This window comes from Ceratotherium simum, chromosome 5 (genome assembly GCF_057802395.1).
Source record: "Ceratotherium simum simum isolate JZ-2026a chromosome 5, ASM5780239v1, whole genome shotgun sequence".
NCBI lineage: Eukaryota > Metazoa > Chordata > Mammalia > Perissodactyla > Rhinocerotidae > Ceratotherium > Ceratotherium simum.
This window is the reverse complement of record NC_141904.1, coordinates 52,097,072-52,122,679: the sequence shown is the minus strand read 5'-3', so window position 1 is coordinate 52,122,679 and position 25,608 is coordinate 52,097,072. Positions and strand designations below refer to the sequence as shown.

Genomic DNA, 25,608 nt, shown 5'->3' with positions numbered 1-25,608 from the left:
TTGAAACTATAAAAAAAAACAATCAGAAATCTTAGAGATGAAAAATACAATAGAGGAGATAACGACGAATCTGGAAGTCTTAAGCATCAGAGCTGACAATATGGAGGAAAGAATTAGCAATATTGAGGACAGCAATGCAGAAATGCTCCAGATGGAGGAGGAAAGAGTAGTACAACTAAAAAGAAATGAAGAAACTCTCCAAGAAATATCCGACTCAATTAGGAAATCCAACATAAGGATTATAGGTATTCCAGAGGGAGAAGAGAGGGGAAAAGGAGCAGAGAACTTGTTCAAAGAAATAATAGCTGAGAACTTCCCAAATCTGGGGAAGGAGCTGGAAATACTAGTGAATGAAATAAATAGATCTCCTAAATATATCAACATGAAAAGACCCTCTCCAAGGCATATAGTAGTAAAGCTGGCTGATAAGGGCAGCTAGACGAAAAAAAATGACATACAAAAGGATTTCCTATCAGGCTCTCAGCCGATTTCTTGACAGACACTTTATAAGCTAGGAGAGAGTGGAACGATATATTCAAAATTCTGAAAGACAAAAACTTTCAGCCAAGAATACACTATCCAGCAAAAATATCCTTCAGATATGATGGAGAAATAATAACTATCTCAGATAAACAAAAGCTAAGGGAGTTTCTTGCCACAAGACCCCCACTACAAGAAGTGCTCCAGAAGGCCCTCATCCCTGAGGAAAAAAAAGAGAAAGGGGATTCAAAGTTTTGAACAAGGAGGAAAACAGGTCGACAAAACCAGAAAAATTGCAGTCCTCTATCAAAATAGATTAGCAAATACTTAATTATAAAACCAAAGATCAAGGGAAGGTAAGCACAAAGCATAAATATAACCTCATCATGTTAAACACGAACTCACAACACAAGAAGGAATAAGATCTGACAACAATAACTTAGAAGAGGAAGAGGAAAGGGATTGAAACGACTTAGTGTAAGGGAATAAGAGGCCATCAAAAAATGGACTATTACATCCACGAGATTTTTTATACAAATCTCATGGTAACCACTAACCAAATAATCAGAACAGAATCACACACAATAAAGAAAGAGAAAATTAAAAGGACCCCCGTACAGAACTACCAAACTGAATTGGTAGTCCAAAACACATGGGACGAGAAACAAAAGAAATGCAAAAGAACCAGAAAAAGAGTGATAAAATAACAACCACAAGCCCCCATGTATCAATAATTACCCTAATTGTAAACAGACTGAATTCTCCAATCAAAAGACACAGAGTGGTGGGATGGATTAAAAAACAAGACGCAACAATATGCTGCCTCCAGGAAACACATCTCAGCTCTAAAGACAAACACAGGCTCAGGGTGAAAGGATGGAAGACAATACTCCAAGCTAACGGCAAACAAAAGAAAGCAGGTGTTGCCATACTTATATCAGACAAAGTTGACTTCAAGATAAAACAGGTAATGAGAGACAAAGAGGAGCAATATATAATGATAAAAAGGACACTCCACCAAGAAGACATATCACTTTTAAATATATATGCACCCAATACAGGAGCACCAAGGTACATAAAGCAACTATTAACAAACCTAAAAGGAGATATTAACTACAACACAATAATAGTAGGGGATCTTAACACCCCACTCTCATCAATGGACAGATCCATCCAGACAGAAAATCAATAAGGAAATAATGGACTTAAAAGAAAAACTTGATGAGATGGACTTAACAGATATATATATAAAGCATTCCATCCAAACGTAGCAGATTACATATTCTTCTCAAGTGTGCATGGAACATTCTCAAGAATAGACCACATATTGGGAAATTTATATAAACAAGGTATGTTTATATAAATTTAAGAAGACTGAAATCATAACAAGCATCTTTTCTGATCATAATGCCATGAAGCTAGAAATCAACTGCAAGGAAAAAAACAGGAAAGTGCCAAAGCTGTGGAGACTCAACAACATGCTACTGAACAACCAACGGATCATTGATGAAATTAAAGGAGAAATCAAATCATATATGGAGACCAATGAAAATGAAAATATACCGTACCAACTCATATGGGATGCAGGAAAAGCGGTCCTGAGAGGGAAACTCATAGCAATGCAGGCCCACCTTAACAAACAAGAAAACGCCCAAACAAGCAACCTCAAACTATGCCTAATGGAATTAGAAAAAGAAGAAAAAAGTCTAAAGTCAGCACAAGGAGGGAAATAATAAAAATCAGAGAAGAAAAAAATGAAACAAATAAAAAAAACAGTAGAAAGGATCAATGAAACAAAGAGCTGGTTCTTTGAGAAGATAAACAAAACTGACAAACCCTTAGCCAGACTCACCAAGAAAAACAGACAGAAGGCTCAAATAAATAAAACTAGAACTGAAAAAGGAGAAATTACAACAGATACCACAGAAATACAAAAGATTATAAGAGAACACTATGAAAAACTATATGCCAACAAATTGGACAATCTAGAAGAAATGGATAAATTCTTAAACTCATACAACCTCCCAAAACTAAATCAAGAAGAAATAGAGAACCTGAATAGACCAATCACAAGCAAAGAGATTGAAACAGTAATCAAAAACCTCCCAAAAAATAAAAGTCCAGGAGCAGATGACTTCTCTGGAGAATTTTACGAAACATTCAAAGAAGACTTAATACCTATCATTCTCAAACTATTCCAAAAACAGAAGAAAATGGAACACTTCCCAACACATTCTACGAGGTCACCATCACCCTGATACCAAAGCCAGGCAAAGACAATACTAAGAAGGAAAACTACAGATCAATATCCCTAATGAACATAGATGCAAAAATCCTCAACAAAATATTGGCAAACTGAATACAGCAATACATTAAAAAGATCATACGCCATGATCAAGTGGGATTTATACCAGGAACACAGGAATGCTTCAACATCCGCAAATCAATCAATGTGATACACCACATTAACAAAACGAGGAACAAAAACCATATGATCATCTCAATAGATGCAGAGAAGGCTTTTGACAAGAGCCAACATCCATTTATGATAAAAACTCTCAATAAACTGGGTATAGAGAGAAAATAAATGAAATAGAGACTAAAAAGACAATTAAAAAGATCAATGAAACTAAGAGCTGTTTCTTTGAAAAGATAAAATTGACAAACTTTTAGCTGGACTGACTAAAAAAAAAAAAAGAGAAAGCGCTCAAATAAATAAAATCAGAAATGAAAGCAGAGAAGTCACAACTGATACCAAAGAAATACAAAGGACCATAAGAGATTACTATTAACAATTATATGCCAACAAAGTGGACAACCTAGAAGAAATGGATAAACTCCTAGGAACATACCATCTTCTAAGACTGAATCATGAAGAAACAGAAAATCTGAACAATTCAGACTGATTACTAGTAAGGAGACCGAGTCAGTAATCAAAAACCTCCCAACAAACAAAAGTCCAGGATCAGACAGCTTCATTGGTAAATTCTACCAAACGTTCAAAGAAGATTTAATACCTATCATTTTCAAGGTCTTCCAAAAAACTGAAGAGGAGGGAATGCTCCCAAACTCATTTTACAAGGCCAGCACTACCCTGATACCAAAACCAGACAAGGACACCACCAAAAAAGAAAATTACAAGCCAGTGTCCCTGATGAACACAGATGCAAAACTCCTCAACAAAATATTAACAATCTGAATTTAACAGCACATTAAAATCATATACCATGATCAAGTGGGATTTATTCCAAGGATGCGAGGATGATTCAACATTTGCAAATTAATCAACATGATACACATTAACAAAATGAAAGATAAAAATCATATGATCATCTCAATGGATGCAGAAAAAGCATTTGATAATATTCAATATCCATTTATGATAAAACCTCTCAACAAAGTGGGTATAGAGGGAACATAGCTCAACATAATAAAGGCCATATATGACAAGCCCACAGCTAACATCTTACTCAACAGTGAAAAACTGAAAGCTTTTCTTCTAAGAGCAGGGACAAGACAAGAATGCCCACTCTCATCACTTTTATTCAACATAATATTGGAAATCCTAGCCAGAGCAATTAGGCAAGAAAAAGATATAAATGGCATCCAAATTGGAAAGAAGCAAAACCGTCACTATTTACAATACTTAATTCTTTATTGGATCCTGGACCACAGCCCCCCATACACAAAAAACAAACAAAAACAGCTATAAAGGACACTGCTGGGAAAATTAGGGCCATTTGAATATGGACTATATATTTTACAGTACTGTTGTTTCAAAGTTAAATTTCCTGAGTGTAATAATTATATTGTGATTATGTTGGAGAATATGCTTTTTCTTAGGAGATATATACTGAAATATTTAGCAGTGAAGTATTAGGATGCCTAAAACTTACTCTCATGTATAAGAGCAGGGCTGGGTGGAGAACATGAGTAGAATACAGAAAAATACTGGTAACTGGTGAATCTAAGGGAAAGGATATGGATGTTATTTACATTATTCTAGTAACTTATCTGTAGATTTGAAAATTTTCAAAATAAAAAAAATTAGATTAAAAGAGTCAGATGAATTTTTTAAAGGATTACCTAGTACAATTATTCCAAAATCAAATATGTTGCCATCTGCCATTCAGTTATGGTTATGAGGGCTATAATTTGAGTCTTTTACACTGTATTCTACTTCTTCTTCTTTCATTCTCCCTCAAATCTCTTATGAGGCTTTCACTCCCATCATTCTACCCAAACTGCTCTTAACAAGATCTTCAATCTTACTCAACTTCAACAACACAAGACATATTTGATTAGTCCATCCTCTAAATATTTTCTTTGCTTCGTCTCCAAGACACTGCTGTTTCATTTCTCCACCTACTTCACTAACCACAACTTTTCAGATTCTTTTGACTTATTCTCCACTCCTATCCTTAAACACTACAGTTCCCCAGTATTCTGTCTTCACCTCACTTCTTCTCCACCTACAATAACCCCTTTACTGTTATCAAGCCCCATAGTTTTAAGTACCATCTGAAAGCTGATGACTTCCAAATTTAAGTCTCTAGCCCCATACTCTCCCCAGAACTCCACATTCATATAGCCCACTGCCTACCTGACACCTCCATTTGAATATCTAAGAGTCATTTCAAATTTAACATGTCCAAAATTGAATTCTTTGATTTTCTCCCCAAATCATATCCTTCCCAAACTTTCACATCTCAGTGAATGGCAACTAAAATTTTACAGTTATTAAGACCAAAATCCCTAGAGTCATCTTCAATTCCTCTTTTGTCTACTCTATATGCTACCAGCAAATCGTGTCAGCTCTAACTTCAAAATATATAGGGCAACTTATCACTTATCACTCCAGTGAACACCTGAGTCCATGCTACCATGTCATCTTCCATGGACTACTGTAATCTTCTACCACATCTCCCTACTTCTGCCCTTGCCCCACTAACAGTTCTAGTCTCAACAAAGCAGCCCAGAATAACTCTTTTAAAATTAAATAAGAATACGTTCCTTCTCTTTCCAAAGACCTTTAGTGGCTTCCTGGTTCACTCAATAAAAACTAACACCCCTGACATGGCCTACGAGGCCCTACAATATTCATTCTTTTGCTGCCACTCTGGGTCTCCTTTTATTGCCCTCACCTCTACATACTGCACTATAGTCAAATTGTCTGCCTTTCTATTCCTGAACAAGACAGGCCCACTCTGCATGTAAAGGAATAAAACAGAGTTGAGATAAAACTCATGAGTTAATAGTATTTAAGGGCGTGAAAGAGGAATAAGAGTATGAAAAGAATACAAAGTGAGGCCAAAGAGGAAGATACAAAAAAGAGATGTATCATCAAAGCAGTATTTGTAACAGTGGAAAAAAAGGAAGGAGGAGAATTAACTTATAATAGGGAACAGAGTAAAAATACCATGCATAAAAAAAAGGACATTAACCCATTATAGTGGTTATTTCTGTATGAGAGTATTATGAGTGCTTTTATTTCTTCTTCAAATGTCCCTTGTGTTTTCAGAGGTTTAAGCTTTATGAGGACTGGTCTATTTCAATTTTGCCCGTACTCCTATGGTTTGGTCCTTGCTCCCAGGGCACGGCCCTTACTTATAGAGTGTGGTCCTTTAGGCGTCTCAACAGAAAGCTTAAAATATTTAACCAAGGCCCCTATAACATGGCAGTTCTTGAAGTCTAATATTTTTCTCATCAGTATTAGGTGGCTGGTGAAGTCGACTCAGCTTTTTAGCCTGCTAGCTATACTCTTCCACTAAGATTCTTCGAGCCTTGCAAAGCCCAAAAGAAGCTAGGAGTCAATCACATAGGGGAATCTGTATGCAAATTAAGATCCTAATCTCTGGATTTTGCCTCTTAATTTCCAGCCTCCCTGAGAGTTCCAAACTCCAACTTAACGTTTCCTCAGCCCTAAAAGACTACCACTTTCTGTTCAGGATCTGTTCCACCACATCACAATAAACTGAAAAATTCTCTGTGAGAAACAAGCCCGAAGTAAACATGAACTCTCCTTGTGTGCATCCCTTCCTTCAAGGATCACAGCCCCGGAGCCGGCCCTGTGGCTTAGCGTTTAAGTGCGCACGCTCCGCTACTGGTGGCCCGGGTTCGGATCCCAGGCGCGTACCAATGCACTGCTTGTCTGGCCATGCTGAGGCGGCGTCCCACATACAGCAACTAGAAGGATGTGCAACTATGACATACAACTAGTGGGGCTAGGGCCGGCCCCGTGGCTTAGCGGTTAAGTGCGTGCGCTCCGATACCAGCGGCCCGGGGTTCGGATCCCGGGCGCGCACCGACGCACCGCTTGTCCAGCCATGCTGAGGCCGCGTCCCACATAGAACAACTAGAAGGATGTGCAGCTATGACATACAACTGTCTACTGGGGCTTTGGGGGAAAAATAAATAAATAAAATTAAAAAAAAAAAAAAAACTAATGGGGCTTTGGGGAGAAAAAGGGAAAAAAAGGAGGATGATTGGCAATAGATGTTAGCTCAGGGCTGGTCTTCCTCAGCAAAAAGAGGAGGATTGGCATGGTGTTAGCTCAGGGCTGATCTTCCTCACACACACACACACACAAAAAAAAACGATCACACCCCCTCCAGGTCCTGCCTACATTGATTGCTCTTCAGCACCTGCAGACAATTTTTTAAAATATTTTCTTCAGATTTTAGAAATGTTATTCTGGACCATCAATCTGCAGGAGGTTTATATACTGAATTAATTCCAGGTAGCTTTTTAAGATTTACATCCTAAAGACTCTATTTCTCAGCTTCCAACAATATATGGCTGCTCTGTGTAATTCTTTAGAGCCATACCTCCTCTGCTTTCCTGAAACAAAATGAATCCAGGTAAGGATTCTTCTTCTAGCAAAGTGTTCCCCAGTTTCCTTTACAACTGTTAGAAATACAGCACATGGCTCCTGGATTTAAGATGAGTCCCTTATTATCAAGAAGTGTATTAACTGGCTGGCATGTTCTGAGGCACTCTATTTCTGGATCCCTGGACACTCTATCTCCTTTTCTCACCTCACCCGCATGCAGCTTCTGTCCAATTTCAGCTCGCAACAGCCCCATTACTGACCAAAGTGTTATAAATCTAAAGGATATTATTTTTGCATTTCGAGGTGGGCCATTCACATTCAGAAAATGTATTTTATTAGCACTTTCTGAAATATATGCTTTCCTGATCCCAATCTAGATACCCCCTTTTCCCTTTCCCATACAACTTCTATCTAGTCTTGATGCTTTTAGCAGTCCTTACTTATAAACTTAAGGTGGTAGGTTACTTGTTGCAAAGGTTCACTAACACAGGATTTTCAAGTTTTCTTTCTCTATATCTTTGTGTCTTTGATGTTTTCTAAACGGAGAAGGGGAAGAATACGAAGTATGTTGGTCACGCATTCATCTCTGAATCTTCTTCTCAGTTATATTCTTACTACGCCTCAATAACAAATTTTAACTTGGAAAGCGTATCACTCATTTACTAATAACTCTCATCTCCAAATCTGCCCCTTCTAGGAAATGACTGAGGCTGGGAATTGCAAATTTCGTTTCACAAGCTCCTTTGTCAGCTCAGGGCATTAGAAAGATACTGGGCAAAGGGAGGTAAGAAGTGTTTCTCTCTGTTCCTGTAAACGATTCCCCACCAAAGAAAACTGATTCCAGCCTCTAGTTGCTTTTGGCATTCCCAGAAACAGGCTCACTGCCCTCGTTCATACATACTAGCAGCAGCCATGTGATGTTCCCTCCTCAGACGTTTGAGTTCCAGTGTCCCAAGACCCATCTTCCAAGTTCCTGGGTTCTGGCATTCCCAACCTATTATCTTTTGTATCCCCAGTCATTAGAGTGTAGACTGCTTTCTGCAGTTATTATTCTGGTTTATATCAGTATTTTCTCTTTTTTCCTTTCACTCTTCAAATATGTGTAAAGAATTTCCCATTTTAAATTCTACCTTGTAAAGTGATTCATAAGTTTCTCTCTCTCCACACATCATAATCGAAATGTCCAGAATTAAAGATAAAGAGAGAATCCTAAAAGCCGCAAGAGAATGTCAAGTTACATACAAAGGAAACCCCATAAGGCTATCAGCTGACTTCTCAGCAGAAACCCTACAGGCTAGAAGAGAATGGCACAATATATTTAAAGTGCTAAAAGGAAAAAACTTACAGCCAAGAATACTCTATCCAGCAAGGTTATCATTCAAAATGGAAGGAGAGATCAAAAATTTCCCAGACAAGAAAAAATTAAAGGAGTTTGTCACCAAGAAACCAGTGCTACAAGAAATGTTAAAGGGACTGATTTAAGGGGAAAAGAGAAGACCACAAATAGGAAAAATTATCTATTTCCATGATAAGAACGTAATGGATACAAATGCACAAAAAAGAGGTTAGATATGATATCAAAAACATAAAAGGAGGGAGGAGGGGAGTTAAAGAGTACAGCTTTCAGACAGAGGTCAAACTAAAGTGACCATCAGTTCTGTATAGAAGAAGAAAGGAACAGAGAAGGACTACTAAAACACTGAGGAAAAAAAAAAAGTTAAAAAATGGCAGTAAGTACATACTTATCAATAGCTACTTTAAACGTCAATGGACTAAATGCTCCAATTAAAAGGCATAGGGTGGCTGACTGGATAAAAAAACAAGACCCATATATATGCTGCATACAAGAGACACACTTCAGACCTAAAGACACTCACAAACTGAAAGTGAAGGGATGGAAAAAGATACTCCATGCAAATGGCAATGAAAAGAAAGCTGGGGTAGCAGTACTCATATCAGACAAAATAGACTTTAAAATAAAAACTGTAAAAAGAGACAAAGAAGGGCATTACATAATGATCAAGGGAACAATCCAACAAGAGGATATAACACTTGTAAATATCTATGCACCCAGTGTAGGTGCACCTAAATATATAAAGCAATTATTAACAGACATAAAAACAGAAATAGACAGTAACACAATAATAGTAGGGGACTTTTAACACTCCACTTACACCAACAGATAGATCATCCAAACAGAAGATCAATAAGGAAACATTGGCCTTAAACGATGTGGAGAGAAGGGAACTCTCATACACTGCTGGTGGGAGTGCAAACTGGTGCAGCCACTATGGAAAACAGTATGGAGATTCCTCAAAAAATCAAGGATAGAACTACCATATGATCCAGCTATTCCACTGCTGGCTATTTATCCAAAGAACTTGAAAATACCAATTTGTAAAGGAACATGCACCCCTGTGTTCATTGCAGCGTTATTCACAATAGCCAAGACTTGGAAGCAACCTAAGTGCCCATCAAGGGACGAATGGATAAAGAAGATGTGGTATATATACACAATGGAATACTACTCAGCCATAAGAAACGATGAAATCCAGCCATTTGTGACAACATGGATGGACATTGAGGATATAATGCAAAGTGAAATAAGTCAGAGGGAGAAGGTCAAATACCGTATGATTTCCTTCATTAAGTAGTAGATAATAACAACAATAAACAAACACATAGGGACAGAGATTGGATTGGTGGTTACCAGAGGGGAAGGGGGGAGGGAGGAGGGTGAAAGGGATAATTGGGTACATGTGTGTGGTGATGGGTTGTAATTAGTATTTGGGTGGTGAACATGATGTAATCTATGCAGAAATAGAAGTATAATGATGTACACCTGAAATCTTTACAATGTTATAAACCAATGTTACTGCAATAAACAAAAAATTTTTTAAAAAAAGTTTCTCTCTCTCCGACTAAATGCTAACTTACCACAGAAGGTTACTCTGATGCTTACTCAACCTCTGGTCAAAAACATTATTTCTAGTACCAAAAGCTATCATGGTTATACAGTACCTTAAATGTTATATTTTATAATGATAAATTTTGAAAAATAAAATCACAATTTTATAATACATATTTATAACTTTTAAAATAGGACATGACAGTAAAGAATGTTTAAAAAATCACTCACAATACAAACGTGCAAAAACAACAAATGTTAACATTTTGATATATTTACATTCTGTTTCTCAAATTTGGGATAAAACTATGTGTCCATTTTGTACAGTCTTTTTATCCCTAAGGTATGCCTTCAATGTTTTTTTGAATCTCTACTTGCAAAAAGAAAATACAAGTTTCCCTCACTTGGACATATAGAAACAAAATGACAGATTTATCACTAACTCCTATCCTATCAAGGACTATTCTCAAAATAGTACATCATTAAAAAAACATAGTGCATGCTTAATTGCTTTTATAAAATCCACACTCAGGTTACCTTTCCAGTATATAAGAAAACAGATTCAAGTTGTCAGTATTTTAAGAAAAAATTATGTCCTCAGAATTATATATGATACAAGTATATTTTTGGCAGGAAAACATATCAATAGTATATTTTATCCAAGGAACCAAAAAGAAAAAAACCATTCCCTGCAACCTATAAAAATTGTAAATAAATTCAGTATGGCCAACTACTCACCCCCTGTTACTGACAATTGCCTTTTTCAAGTGAACATAATTTGCAGGAAAGATCCCCTGTAAAAAACAAAAAGTTTCCCATTAGAAAAAGTAATTTATGATTAACATTTCATATACACTAAAATAGCACTCAGCTTTCAGCATAAAGCTACTCTATCAACAACACAGCATATCTCTTAGTGTAGCAACCACTTTGCATATTAATTAAGAATGCAAAGTTGCACAAACTATATTAGATAGGAATTTCCTCAGGGGAAAACTGATCCTAAGCAACTATGAAAAAAAAATTTTTTTAAAGTTACAGATTGGAAATGTTCCATCAAATCACTCTCAGAATATAGCCTTATATACAAAGCTTGGCATGTATCTACAAAACCAAACACATAACCTACCCAACAACTTACAGATTATCCAGCTCTGAGCTAGAGAAACAGTTCTTAGACTCGGACTAACATTTGTATTGACAAAAATGAATCCATTTGGGAGCTTCTATAAGTATTTCTTCTTTTACTCTTTTCAAATGGTTTCAACTTGTGGTATTTGCCATAATTTGATTTCAATTACTCAGGGATAAAAAATGGATTCTGTTTTAAAAAACAATTGCGTTTTCCAATCAATGTTTCACTTCTTTTCCTGATGTCTGAAACTCCCTTCAAATAAAACACAGATGGCCTAAATTTTTTTTTATACTTTGGCCCACACCACTACCAATAATAAACTCAATCTACACAAGGCCATCAGCAGCTGGTCTACAGTAATGCACTGTATAGTTTTCACTGTACACATCTTTTATCTCTTTGGTTGAATTTTTTCCAAAGTATTTGATTTTTTTTTGATGCTATTGTGAATGGGACTGTTTCCTTTATTTCTTTTTCAGATATTTCATTGTTACGAGTGTATAGAAACAACTAAATTCTGTGTATAAATTTTATATCCTGAAATTTTACTGAATTTGTTGATTAGTTCTAACCGTTTTCTGGTGGAGTCCTTAGGATTTTCTATATATCTACATTCCTTTCTACATTTGTACCATATCATCTGTAAATAAATACAATGTTACTTCTTCCTTTCCTATTTGGATGCCTTTCATTTCCTTTTCTTACCTGATTGCTCTGGCTAGGACTTCCAGTACTCTGTTGAATAAGGATGGTGAGACTGGACATCCTGGACTTGTTCCTCATCTTAGAGGAAAAGCTTTCAACCTTTCACCATTGAATATGATGTTAGCTGTGAGCTTGTCATACATGGCCTTTATTATGTTGAGGTATGTTCCTTCTAAACCCAATTTGTTGAGAGTTTTATTCATAAAAGAATGTTGTATTCTGTCAAATACTTTTTTTGCATTTATTGCATTGATCATATGATTTTTATCTTTCATTCTATTAAGGCAGTGTATCACATTTATTGCTTTGTACATGTGGAACCATCTTAGCATCCCTTGGAAAAATCCCACTTCATCATAGTATACGATCCTTTTAATGTGCTGTTAAATTTGGATTGCTAATATTTTGTCAAGAATTTTTGCATCTATATTCATCAGGGATATTAGCCTGTAGTTTTCTTTTCCTGCAGTGTCCTTCTCTAGCTTTGGTATCAGGGTAATGCTAGCATGATGAAATGAGACTGGGAGTGTTCCCTCCTCTTCAATTTTTTGGAAGAGTTTGAGAAAGACTGGTGTTAATTCTTCTTTACGTTTAGTAGAATTTACCAGTGAAGTCATCTACTCCTGGACTTTTCTTTGTTGGAAGATTTTTGATTTCTGATGCAACCTCCATACTTATTATTGGACTATTCAGATTTCCTATTTCTTCCTGATTCATTCTTGGTCGGTTGTATGTTTCTAGAAATTTATCCATTTTTTTCTAGGTTATCCAATTTGTTGGCATATAACTATTCATAGCAGTCTCTTATGATCCTTTGTATTTCTGTGCTCTCTTTTGGTTTCCACTCGCATGAAATATCTTCTTCCATCCCTTCACTTGCAACCTACATGTGTCATTAAAGCTGAAGACAGTCTCTTGTAGGCAGCATGCTGTTGGGGTCTCGTTTTCTTTTTAATCCATCGAGCCACTCTAGGACTTTTGATTGGAGAATTTAATCCATTTACATTTAGAGTAATTATTGATAGGTAAAGCCTACTAAGGCCACCTTATTGTTTCTGGCTGTTTTATAGTTCCCTTGTTCCTTTCTATCTCTTTTGCTGATTTCCATTATGAATTGATGATTCTTCCATAGTCATATGCTTTGATTCTCATATCTTTATCTTTCATGAATCTATTGTAGATTTTTGCTTTGTGGTTACCATAGTGCTTACATAAAACATCTTATAGATATAACAGCTTATTTTATACTGTAACTTTGATCACATACAAAACTACCCTTTTACTCTCCCCCACTTCTATTGTTTCTGATGTCACAATTTACCTACATCTATATTGTGTATTTTTAAACTATTGTAGCTATAGTTATTTTTAATACTCTTGTCTTTTTATACTAGAATTAACACACCACAATATTACAGTATTAGAGTATTCTGAATTTGACTATACAGTTATGCATTGCTTAACAATGGGGATACACTGTCAGAAATGCGTTGTTAGGCGATTTTGTCATTGTGTGAATATCATAGAGTGTACTTATGCAAACCTAGATGGTATAGCCTACTACATGCCTACACGATATGGTATAGCCTATTGCTCCTAAGCTACATACCTGTACAGCATGTCACTGTATTGAACACCATAGGCAACTGTAACACAATGGTATTTGTGTATTTAAATATATCTAAACATAGAAAAGGTACATAAAAATACAGTATAAAAGATAAAAAATGGTATAGGGCACTTACCATGAATGGAGTTTGCCAGACTGGAAGTTGCTCTGGGTGAGTCAGTGAGTGAGTGGTGAGTGAATGTGAAGGCCTAGGACATTACTGCACACTAAAACACTGTATACTTATGCCACACTAAATTTATTTAAAATTTTTTCTTTCTTCAGTAATAAATTAACTTTAGTTTACTGTAACTTTTTAAATTATACATGTTTTAATTTAACTTTGTGACTCTTATGTAATAATACTTAGCTTACAACACCACTCTGCAGCTGTACGAAGAAATTTTCTTCATATCCTTATTCCATAAGCTTTTTTCTATTTAAAAAAAGGTTTTGTTTTTTTTTTACTTTTTAAACTTTTTTGTGCAAGACACAAACACACACATTATCCTAGGCCTAAACATGGTCAGGATCATCAATACCACTGTCTTCCACCTCCACATCTTATCCCACTGGACGGTCTTCAGGGGCAATAACATGCATGGAGCTGTCATCTCCTATGATAACAATGCCTTCTTCTGGAATACCTCCTGAAGACTTGACTGAGGCTCTTTTTGAGGAGGTGTCATTCTTTTCAGAAATGTGTCCATGGTAGTTTGCTTGGTTTCTTTTTTTCATCACAGATTTGCCTGTCATCAGATTGCACCATGAACATTCCTCTCTACTAATGCAAACCTTTCAGTCCTGGGGTCCATGTTTTTAAACTTTTTAAGGAGCTTGTTGAGATCTAGAAAAGCTTCTGCTAAATCCTTCACTGTGAATTTTCTTAGGAGTTCTTTTTCTTGTCTTTCTGTTTCCTTTTCTCTTGCCTCTTCTTCAGCTATCCATTATTGTTCCAGTTCCAACAACTTCTCATTTGTCAATTCCTCAGGAACCACCTCAGGAGCTCCTCAACGTCATCCTCATTCACACCCCGGTTAAAGTTGTTTGCCATCTCAACCACAGCCTTGTTGATTTTTGCAATCTCCTCATCCTTGGCAAATCCTCCGAAGTCACGGATGAACCTCTTGAGTGTCTTCTTCCAGATGCCATTCATATACTCCTTAATGATATCACTCAAGCCTAGGCAAGGTTCTTGATGCAGTCATAGATGTTGTAATCCTTCCAAAATTGCATCAGTGTCTTCCTCAGTTGTAGCAATAGCCTGGGCAAAGGTCTTTCTCAGGTAATAGGCCTTAAAAGCTGCTATACACCCTTGATCCATTGGCTGAATCAAAGAGGTGGTGTTTGGAGGGAGAAACACTGTTTTGATATTGGGATGAAAAACACCAATAAAAGGAGGATGTCTGGGAGCATTATCAACAATAAGCAAAATCTTGAAAGCTACGTTATTCTCCAAATAATACTTCTCCATGTTGCTGACATAGCAATTCAAGAGGGCATCTTGGAAGAGGAGCTACGTCATCCATGACTTCTTATTGTTCCTGTAGTACTCTGGAAGTGTGTGTTTACTGATATGCTTGAAGGCCCTGGGGTTCTCAATGTGCCAGATCACAAAGGGTTTCAATTTGTAGTCTACAACACTGTCCCCATGCAAGACTGTTATCCTGTCCTTAAAAGCTTTGAAACCTGGCATTGACTTGGCCTCCTTATGGATGAAAGTCCTTTCAGGCACCTGTCTCCAGAATAGGGAGGTTTCATCCATATTTAATATTTGCTCTGGCCAAGTAATTTTCCTCCATAATTAGCTTATCTAGAGTTTCCTAAAGTTCTTCAGCTGCCTTCACATCAGCACTTGCAGATTCACCACTCACTTTCACAGTATGTAATGAATAACCATTCTTGAATCATTTAAACCACCCAGAGCTAGCAGTAAATCAACATCGTAGTTGAGTCCAGCCTTTTCTTTGAACATTGCAAACAAACTTTTTGCTTTGGCCATGATCGTCATGGCACTGAGAGGGTATGCTTCTGTGCCCGGTCTTCAACCAAGCTTATTAGAAGTTTCTCCATGTCTGATATAGGCCCTTCTCGAATTTTTGTTAGTCTCATTGCCTTCAATAAAACAGATCCTTTAACAGCTTCTGTCACTTTGATCTTGTTCTTCAATGAGAAGAACAAGTCAGTCATGCATGACTGACTGACAAGCAATAACCATCACTGACTTTCCCCCTTCATAGCCCTTAATCACTTTTAATTTAATTTCTAGGTCAACCACTTGACATGGCCACTTACTGGCAACACTGGCAGTGAATTCTGTATGCTTAGGGGGTCATGATGAACAAAACAACACAAGATTAAATTAAGCATAAGAGAAAATGATGTAATCAAGAGACACTGTAAACACAAGATGTATAAGGCTGCTGCCAACATACATGGAAAAGTGCTTTATATTAAATGTCTCTTAAGTAGAAAGAGTATACCCTAAAACAATGATAAAAAGTACAGTAAATACACGAACCAGTAACATAGTTGCTTTTCGTTATTATCAAGTATTACACATTGTACATCATTGTATGTGCTATACTTTTATACAACTGGCAGTGCAGGTTTGTTTACACTCGCATCATGACAAACACGTGAGTGATGCACTATGCTGTGACATTACGACAGCTAAGATGTCATTAGACAATAAAAATTTTTCAGCTCCATTACAATCTTACGGGACCACTGTCATATTTGCGGTCCATCGTTGACTGAAATGTCATTTTGCAGCACATGACTGTACACTTATCTTTACCAGTGTGTTTTATATTTTCATATTACTAATTAATTAGCATCCTTTCATTTCAGCTTGAAGAACTCCTTTCAGCATTGCTTGTAAGGCAGGTCTAGTGGTAATAATTCCCTTAGCTTTTGTTTAACTAGGAAAGCTTATATTTCTCCTTCATTTCTAAAGGATAGCTTTGCTAGATCAAGTATCCTTGGTTGGCATTTTTTTTTCTTTAAGCACTTTGAATATGTATTATCCCACTCTCTTCTGGCCTGTAAGATTTCTGCTGAGAAATCCACTGATAGCCTAATGGAGGGTTACCTTGTAAGTTACCAACTTTTTTTTTCTCTTGCTGCTTTTAAGATCTCTCATTTTCTTTGACTTGACAGTGTTGTTATAATGTGTCTTGGAGTGGATTTCTTTATGTTGAGTTTGGTGACCCATGAGCTTCATGAAGAGACATATCCAAATCTCTCCCTAGATTTGGGAAGTTCTCAGCCATTGTTTTTTTAAATAAGCTTTCTTCCCCCTTTTCCCTCTCTTCTTCTAAACTCCAATGATTCACAAATTGGTCTTTTTAGTTTCCATAGATCATGAAAGCTTTCTTTACTCTTTTTCATTCTTTTTTCTTTGTTCTCCTCTGACTGGATAACTTCAAATTTCCTGTCTTCAATCTCACTGATTCTTTCTTCTGCTTGTCAAGTTTGCTATCAATGCTCTCTATTGCATTTTTTAATTTCATTCATTGAATTCATGAATTCCAGAATTTGTTTGCTTCTTTTTTATAATTTCTATCTCTTACTTAAATTTTTTTGTGTGTGAGGAGATCAGCCCTATGCTAACATCTGCCAATCCTCCTCTTTTTTTGCTGAGGAAGACTGGCCCTGGGCTAACATCTGTGCCCATCTTCCTCCACTTTATATGGGACGCCGCCACAGCATGGCTTGCCAAGCAGTGCATTGGTGCGCGCCTGGGATCCGAACCAGCGAACCCGGGCCGCCGCAGCAGAGCACGCATACTTAACTTCTTGCGCCACCTAGCCGGCCCCTCTTACTTAAATTTTTAATTTTTTTATGTATTGTTTCCTCATTTCACTGAATTGTCTTTCTGGGTTTTCCTTAGCTCACTGAATTTCCTGAAAACAGCTATTTTGAATTCTTCATCTGGAATGGAAATCACAGATCTCCATGTCTTTGGATTCAGTTACTGGAAGATTTTTGTGACCCTTTGGTGTTATAGGTTTCCTTGATTTTTCTGTTTCTTGGAGTTTCACATTGCCATCTTCAAATGTGAAGTAGCAGTCACCTCCTCCAGTCTTTACTAACTGCCATCAGGGGAGAAATACCTTCTACCAACCCTCCTAGAGACTGTGGATTTCTCACACCTATAGATACACCTGATCCATTCTTGCTCCCTTTTGTGGCAGAATTCTTCAGCTTATATGCCTTCCATTGATCCTGCAATGCACCAGAAGCTGACTGCTGACAGCCACTCTTATGTTTTCCCAAAAGTAGCACTATAGCTCAAGTTTGTGGTCTCTCTGTACTGCAGATTTGGGCCTACTTTCTGTGTGTGCTCCCTAGAAGTCTTCAAAAGTTCACGCTCACTGACACCTTAAGAAATGTGCACAGTGATCCAGCTGCAGCAGGCAGGTGCATGTGGGTAAGGCACACAGAGCACTGGGGATGCCCATTGGCCAGTTAGGGGGACCCGTGGGTGGGCTTCTTGAGGGAGTCTGCCACGTGGTTAGTAGGATCTGATTCTATTTAATGCCCTCCAAGAATCCTACATCCCATTTTCCCAAACTTTTCCCATCTCCCAGTCATGGAGCTCCTGATTTAGTACTCTGGATTAGGCCAGAGAGAAATGAGCCTCTCCAGCAGCATGCACAGAGCTGAACAAGCCAGATGCGCACTAACATGCTCTCTCTTTCCCCCAGGGGATTAATCACAGGCCTAGGAAGATCTCCCCTGATCCTAACCTATGCTGCCTTGGGAGAAGACTGACATGGGCAAAGTCAAACTATTCCTATTACCCACTCTAGTGTGTTCAAACTCTTAATTTTTAGCTCCAACAGAGTGCTGGATCTTCTCTGCTAGAAACCTGGATTTCCACAAAGGTTCTCTCTTCTGTGGGTGATTGTCTAAGTCAGTGTTCTCCACAGGCTCCCAGACTGGGAGGGTGGAGGTGGTTCACAGGTCACTTCAGGATCCACAGCTGTAACTAAGGTCTGCCTGCCTATTACCTACGCACAAGTGGGTGAGACTTCTCCTGGTTCCCTTGGCATATGATGCTGGATCCCACACCTCTCGCAAAGGCACTTTGGTTTGTGGATGGATGCAGAATGTTTGTTGCTGAGGGTGAGGACAAAAACTAGAGATGTCTTATCCCACCATGATGCTGACATCAAGACCACCAGTAACGCATTTTATATACTGACTCATAATAAAAGATAACCTATACCACTAGGGAATCCTAATAAGAGAAAATATGCAACTTAAAATAGGATAAAACACACAACTGCATGCAACCAAACTTAAATGATGAGAACTGGTTATCTGTAAAGAAAGAATTAGTAGTAAAAAGTTAAAAACACACAGGATTAACATACACTTCCAGGAAGATGGAGAAGATATAATATTCACTAGTCCTCCTGCTAAGTACAGTGAAAAACTCTGGACAATATATATATAACATGGGCATACATATACATATAACATATACATAAACATATATGTGGTATACATAATATATATACCACATATATAAAATTCTGGACATAAATATATTTTTTAAAGACTGGAAGACTCTGAAGGTGGACAGAGAAGGTAGACCAACTGGGGACCTTGAGATCCAAGAAACAGCAGGTGGTACATTCCCTCGATTTCTTGTGCCTTATATTTCTACTACTTAAACCTGAAAAAGCTGAAAATTTGGAAATACCAATAGACACAGACAAAAAAACACCCCAATAAAAGCCTGCTCTCTCTAGCTTAAGGATCAGGAAAGGGTAAGCCTATCAACACAGAAAATTTTTCAATAATAACCACTATATTGCTTCCAAATACCACCAAAAAAGCTGTGGCCCAACTCCTACCCACATGAGCAAGGTTGACTGGAGAGACTGGACTTTCACCCTCATCAGGCTGTAACGAGGCACCTAAACCTTACACTGGTGTAGTGTCAGAAAAGGCTGAGTTGGGAGCCAAGACTTTCTACCTCATTGGGCAATAACAAGCCCCCACCACTCAGGGGCAGTGGGGGGTACCTGGACTTCCACTCCTAACTAGCTTTAATGAGACCCCCTCCATCACTCTGCTGTGGTAGTGTCAGAAGAGGCCTAGGGGAGAGGTGGGACTTTCACCATCACTCAGCAAAAACAAAGCTACCACCCCTCCTCCTGGTGTCACTGGAGGCCACATGGGGAGCAGTAAGGAGGAACTACAATGCCTTCTAGCCAATGATTAATCAGTGGAAAACCAGTACAAAGCTGGAATTTGCATACCCGATCAGTAGTAACAAGGAGCCTGCACCCTTCGGTGTCAACAGAAGCTGAGTGGAAAAGACGGACTTCAATCCCCATTTGGCAATAATAAGGCAGAACCGCTACTTCTCTTGCAGAAGCACTGTCACAAAAAGCCAGCTAAAACAGAAGGTTTAAATAAGATGCAGTGTCTCATAACATAATACCCAAAGGTCCAGGTTTCAATTGAAAATCACTTGTCACACCAAGAACCAGGAAGATCTCAAAATGAAGGGGAAAAAAAAATACATGTCAACACCAACAGGACAAAAGTGTTAGAATTATCTGACAAAGATTTTAAAGGAGCCATCATAAAAATGTTTCAATGAGCAATTACAAATATGCTTGAAACAAATGAAAAAATAAAAAGTCTGAGCAAATAAAACAAAAAAGTCTCAACAAAGAAATAGATGTTGAAGGGCTCGACAGCAGAATGAAGATGACAGAGGAAAAAAGGCAATGAACTAGAAGACAGGAAAATAAAAAATGACACATCTGAATGTGATATTGTGATATAATAAGAAATATATATTTCTTCTTCCCCAGTCCCTGACACAAGAGCTTTCTAAAACTCTTGGAATTTCTGGATAGGGCTAAATGGAACATCTTTTGTTATTCACAATAAGCCCCTTTCAACTGTTCCTGAGTTTATGATAATGAGGTGACTCTTGCTAGCTTCAATCCTAGATAGCTTCAGGCTGGGAGATGGTTGCCAGAGGAACCAATCATGTGATTAGAGGGAGGAGAGAGGGGCTGGAGATTGAGTTAATCGCAAAGGGACAATGATTTAATAAATCATGCCTTCATAAAGGAACCCCCATAAAAATCTTAAACAATGGGGTTTGGACAGCTTCCAGGTTGGTAAACACATCACGTTGCTATGAGGTTAGCATGCTGACAGATGGCACAGAAGCTCCATGCCGCAGCTCACATCCCTTGCCCTATGCATCTCTTACATTTGGCTGTTCCTGAGTTGCATCCTTTATAATAAACTGGTGATAGTAACTAAACTGTTTTCCTGAGTTCTGTGAGCTGTTCTAGCAAATTTTCAAATGTGAGAGGGGGGATCATGGGAATCCTCAGTTTATAACTGGTTGGTCAGAAGTATGGGAAGCCCAAGACTTGAGATGCATCTGAGCTGAGGCAGTCTTGCAGGACTGAGTCCTTAACAGGTAGGGTCTTTGGATGGAATTACTGGACACCAAGCTGGTGTCCAGACAGTTGGATAACTGGTTGCTGATATGGGAAAAAAAACCCACACATTTTGTGTCAGAAGTGTTGAGAGTATAAATACATCAGACTACACAATAAAGAGAAAATAGACTGAAAAAAAATGAACAGAGCCTCAGGGACCTGTGTGACTATGGCTACAACAAAAAAATACCTAACATTCATGTCATCAAGGCCTGGGAGGAGAGGGGACAGAGGGCAAGGCAAGGCTTAAAATGTACATGAAGAAATCCTAGCAAGGATATGGAGCAACAAGAACTCTCATTCACTGCTGGTGGGAATGCAAAATGGTATAGCCACTTCAGAAGACGTTCTGGCAGTTTCTTACAAAACTAAACATACTCTTACCATACGATCTAGCAATTGCACTCCTTAGTAATTACCCAAATGAGTTGAAAACTTTTGTCCACACAAAAACCTGTACACAAACGTTTATAACTGTTTTATTTATAAATGCCAAAACTTGGAAGCAACCAATATGTCCTTCAATAAGTGAATGGATAAACAACCTATAGTCTATCCAAATAACGGAAGAAATGAGCTATCAAGACACAAAAAGACATGGCAGAATCTTGACTGCATACTGCTGAGTGAAAGAAGCCAATCTGAAAAGGCTACATTCTATATGATCCCAACTAAATGACATTCTTTAAAAGGTAAATTACAGAGGCAGTAAAAATATCAGTGGTTCCCAAGGGTCCTGGAGGAGAGGAAAAGAAATGAATAGATGGAGCACAGAGTACTTTTAGGGCAACGAAACTTCTTATGATAGATACATGACACTTTGCATTTGTCAAAACCCAGAGAACTGTACAACACAAAGAGTGAAGACTAATGTAAACCATGAATAATATTAATAGTGCACCAATATTGGCTCATCAAATGTAGCAAATGTACCACACTAATGCAGGATGTGAATAGAGGAGAAAATGGGGGTGGTGGGGAGGCTCTCTGTACTTTTTGCACAATTTTTCTGTAAATCTAAAACTGTTCTAAAAAATAAAGTCTAATAGAAATTTAAAACAAAAAAAGAAAACTTCTGAAATTTGGCAAAGACATAAACCTACAGATTGAAGAAGCTGAGCAAATCCCAAACAAGATACACCAAAAGAAATATACACTAAGACACAACATAGTTACATTTCTGAATACTACAGGAAAACAAAAAAATCTTGAAAGTAGCAGAGAAACAATACCTTACCTCTCTAGTGGAAAAAACTATTCAATGACAGTGAACTTCTCACCAAAATCAGAAAGGACAGCAGCACTACTTACAATAGCCAAAAGGTAGAAACAACCCAACTCTCCTACAAGTGACAAGTAGATAAACAAACTGTGATATATCCATACAATGAATGTCATTCAACCATAAAAGCAATTAAGTACTGATACATGCCACATCAAGGATGACCCTTGAAAACATTATACTGAGTAAAAAAAGCTAGACACAAAAGGCCACATAATACATGATTTCACTTATATTAAATGTCCACAATAGACAAATTCATCGAGACAGAAAGTGGTTGTCAGGGGCTGGAGAACAGGGAAATTGGTACAGGGTTTCTGTTTGGGATGATGAAAATGTTTTGGTATTAGATAGTGGTGATGACTGCAAAACACTATGAATGTATGAAACTAGAAAATATTTTTGTGCATTTTACCATGTATTTTTGAATTTTTAAATATAACTATAAAATTAAAATATTTATAATACCACATTTAAACAAAAATTTTAATTAAAAAACACAGAGAGCAAAAGGAAGTGGTACAAAAGTTTTCCAGTGCTGAAAGAAAAGAACTGTCAACCTAGAATCCTATATCCACCAAAAACATTCTTTGGGAATGAAAGAGAAATCAAGAAAATTTCAGATGAAGGCAAACTAAGAGAATGTGTTACCAGCAGACCTACGCTGAAAGAAAGGCTAAAGAAAATGCTCTACACAGAAAAGCTCAAGAACAAGGAATCTTGAAACATCAGGAAAAACGAAAAAAGAAGGTAAGCAAAAAGAAGGGTAAATACAATAGACTTTCCTTCTCTTGAATTTTTTAAATTATGTTTGACAGTTGAAGTAAAAATTGTAACACTATCTAATACGGTTCTAAACGCATGAGAAAAAATATTTAACACACTTATAAAGGGAAAGGTAAACAGACATAAATGGAGATAAGGTGTCTACAATTCACCCAACTAGAAAATGGCAACACCAGCAGACTGTGATAAGTTCTGCATATTTAATATAATACCTAGGGTAACCACTAAAAAGCTCTACAAAGACATACACATCAAAATGGAATTCTTGAAAAATTTTCAAGTGACCCACAAGAAGGCAGGAAAAAGAAACAGAAAAAACAGAAGAGAAAAAAAATAAATGGAAGGCTTTAATAATTACACTAAATGTAGATAATCTAAATATACTAATTAAAAGACAGAGATAGGCAGAGTAGATTATAAAACTTGACCTAAAATATAGTTATTTACAAAAAAACTCACTACAAATATAACAACATAGGCAAGTTGTAAGCAAAATAATGGAAAAAATATGTTATGCAAAAATTAATGAAAAGAAAGTAGGAGTTTATTACATAAAGTAGACTCCAGAGCAAAGAAAATTATCAGACACAAAGAAGAACATATAATGATGCAAGGTCAACTACCAAGAAGACACAGCAATCACAAATGTGTACGCACTAAACAACAGAGCTACAAAATATATGAAGCAAAACTGACAGAAATGAAAATAGACAAATCCACAATTATAGTTACTTATAGAACAATTAGACAGAAAAACAGCAATGATAAAGAATAACTCAACACCATCGACCAATAGGATCGACCAATATTCACAGAATATTCCAATCACCAAAAGCAAATACACATTCTTTTCAAGTGCCCACAGGACATATACCAAGATAAATCATATCCTGGACAAAAACACAAATGCCAACAAATTTAAAACAACTGAAATCATACACACAGTGATTTCTCAAACCACAATGAAATCAAACTGGATATCAGTAACACAAAACTAAAAGGAAAATCTACAAACACTTAGAAATAAAACAGCATATTTCTAAATAATCCATGCATCAAAGAGGAGTTCTCAGAGCAAATAAAATATTACACTGAACTGAATGAAAATGATATAATATATCAAAATTAGTGCGACACAGGGAAAGAAGTGCTGAAAGGAAAATTATTGGCATTAAATAAATATATTATCAAAGAGCAAAATTGCAAATCAATAATCTAAGTACCCTTAAGAACCTAGAAGAGCAAAATAAAACCAAAGCAAGCAGAAAGAAAAAGAGAAGAGTATAAATCAATAAAATTACAAACAGAAAAACAACAGAGAAAATCAACGAAGAAAGTTGATCTTTGGAAAGATCAACAAAATTGACTAATTTCTAGCAAGACTAACAAAGAAAAAATAGAGAAGACACAAGTCATAAATATCAGGAATGAAATGGGGTATTACATAAACCCTGTAGACATCAAAAGGATTAGAAAGAAATACTACAAAAAACACTACACACATAAACAGACAACATATGAGAAATGAACCAATTCCTCGAAAAACACAAACTACCATAATCCAACCAATATAAAATATATAATTTGAATAGCCCTATAACTATTAAGAAAATTGAATTCATATTTTAAAAACTCCAAAAAAAGAAATCTTCAGACCCAGATGGCTTCACTGCTTAATTGTACCAAATGACTGAAGAGTGAACACGACTTTCTTAATTCATTTTATGAAGCTAGTGTTACTCTGATACCAAATTTTCTAATTCATCTCATGAAGCTACTATTACTCTTATACCAAAATCAGTCAAAGATAGAGTAAAGAAAAAAATCTATAGACCAATATCCCTCATGAATATAGATGTAAAAATCCTTAACAAAATGTTATCAAATAGAATTCAGCAATATGTAAGAAGAGTTATGTGTACCATGAGGTTTTTTTTAAGGGATGCAAGGTATTTTCAATACTCAAAAATCAATGTAATCTACCATATTAACAGTCTAAAGAAGAAAAGTCACATACTCGTACTAATGCAGAAAAAGCATATGACAAAATTCAACCTCAATTCATGATAAAAATAAAACTCTCAAAAAAAATAGCAATAGAATCACATAGGAGTGACACAAGCAAAATGGCGGAATAGGAGTTTTCTACCATTTTCCCACCAAAAAAGAACACCGATTTTGACAATCAACCATGGACAAGAGTGACTTTGTGGAAGTCCAGGAGCCCAGTAAAGAAGTTCCAGCACATTGTTGGAGGAAAAAAAATCCAAGATTGGACGCACTGAAGAGGGTAACAGGAACAGCTTCACTTTACCTGCATCATCCCTCCCACAAGGCAGCACAGCAAAAATTATGCAAAAATTAAGTGCCAAGAGAGAACT

The 25,608-nt window shown here is 36.9% G+C and overlaps 1 protein-coding gene across 8 annotated transcripts in view; it reads right to left on the bottom strand.

Annotated features, from left to right (window-relative positions):
* Positions 1 to 25,608, bottom strand: part of DOCK3 (dedicator of cytokinesis 3) — a 448,733-nt gene that overhangs the window by 271,161 nt on the left and 151,964 nt on the right. For all 8 annotated transcript variants that reach the window (XM_087431091.1, XM_087431098.1, XM_087431092.1 and 5 more), the window contains exon 4: positions 10,959 to 11,014. In XM_087431091.1, the coding sequence (XP_087287217.1) occupies positions 10,959 to 11,014 (56 nt within the window). The remainder of the gene's footprint in view (positions 1 to 10,958; positions 11,015 to 25,608) is intronic.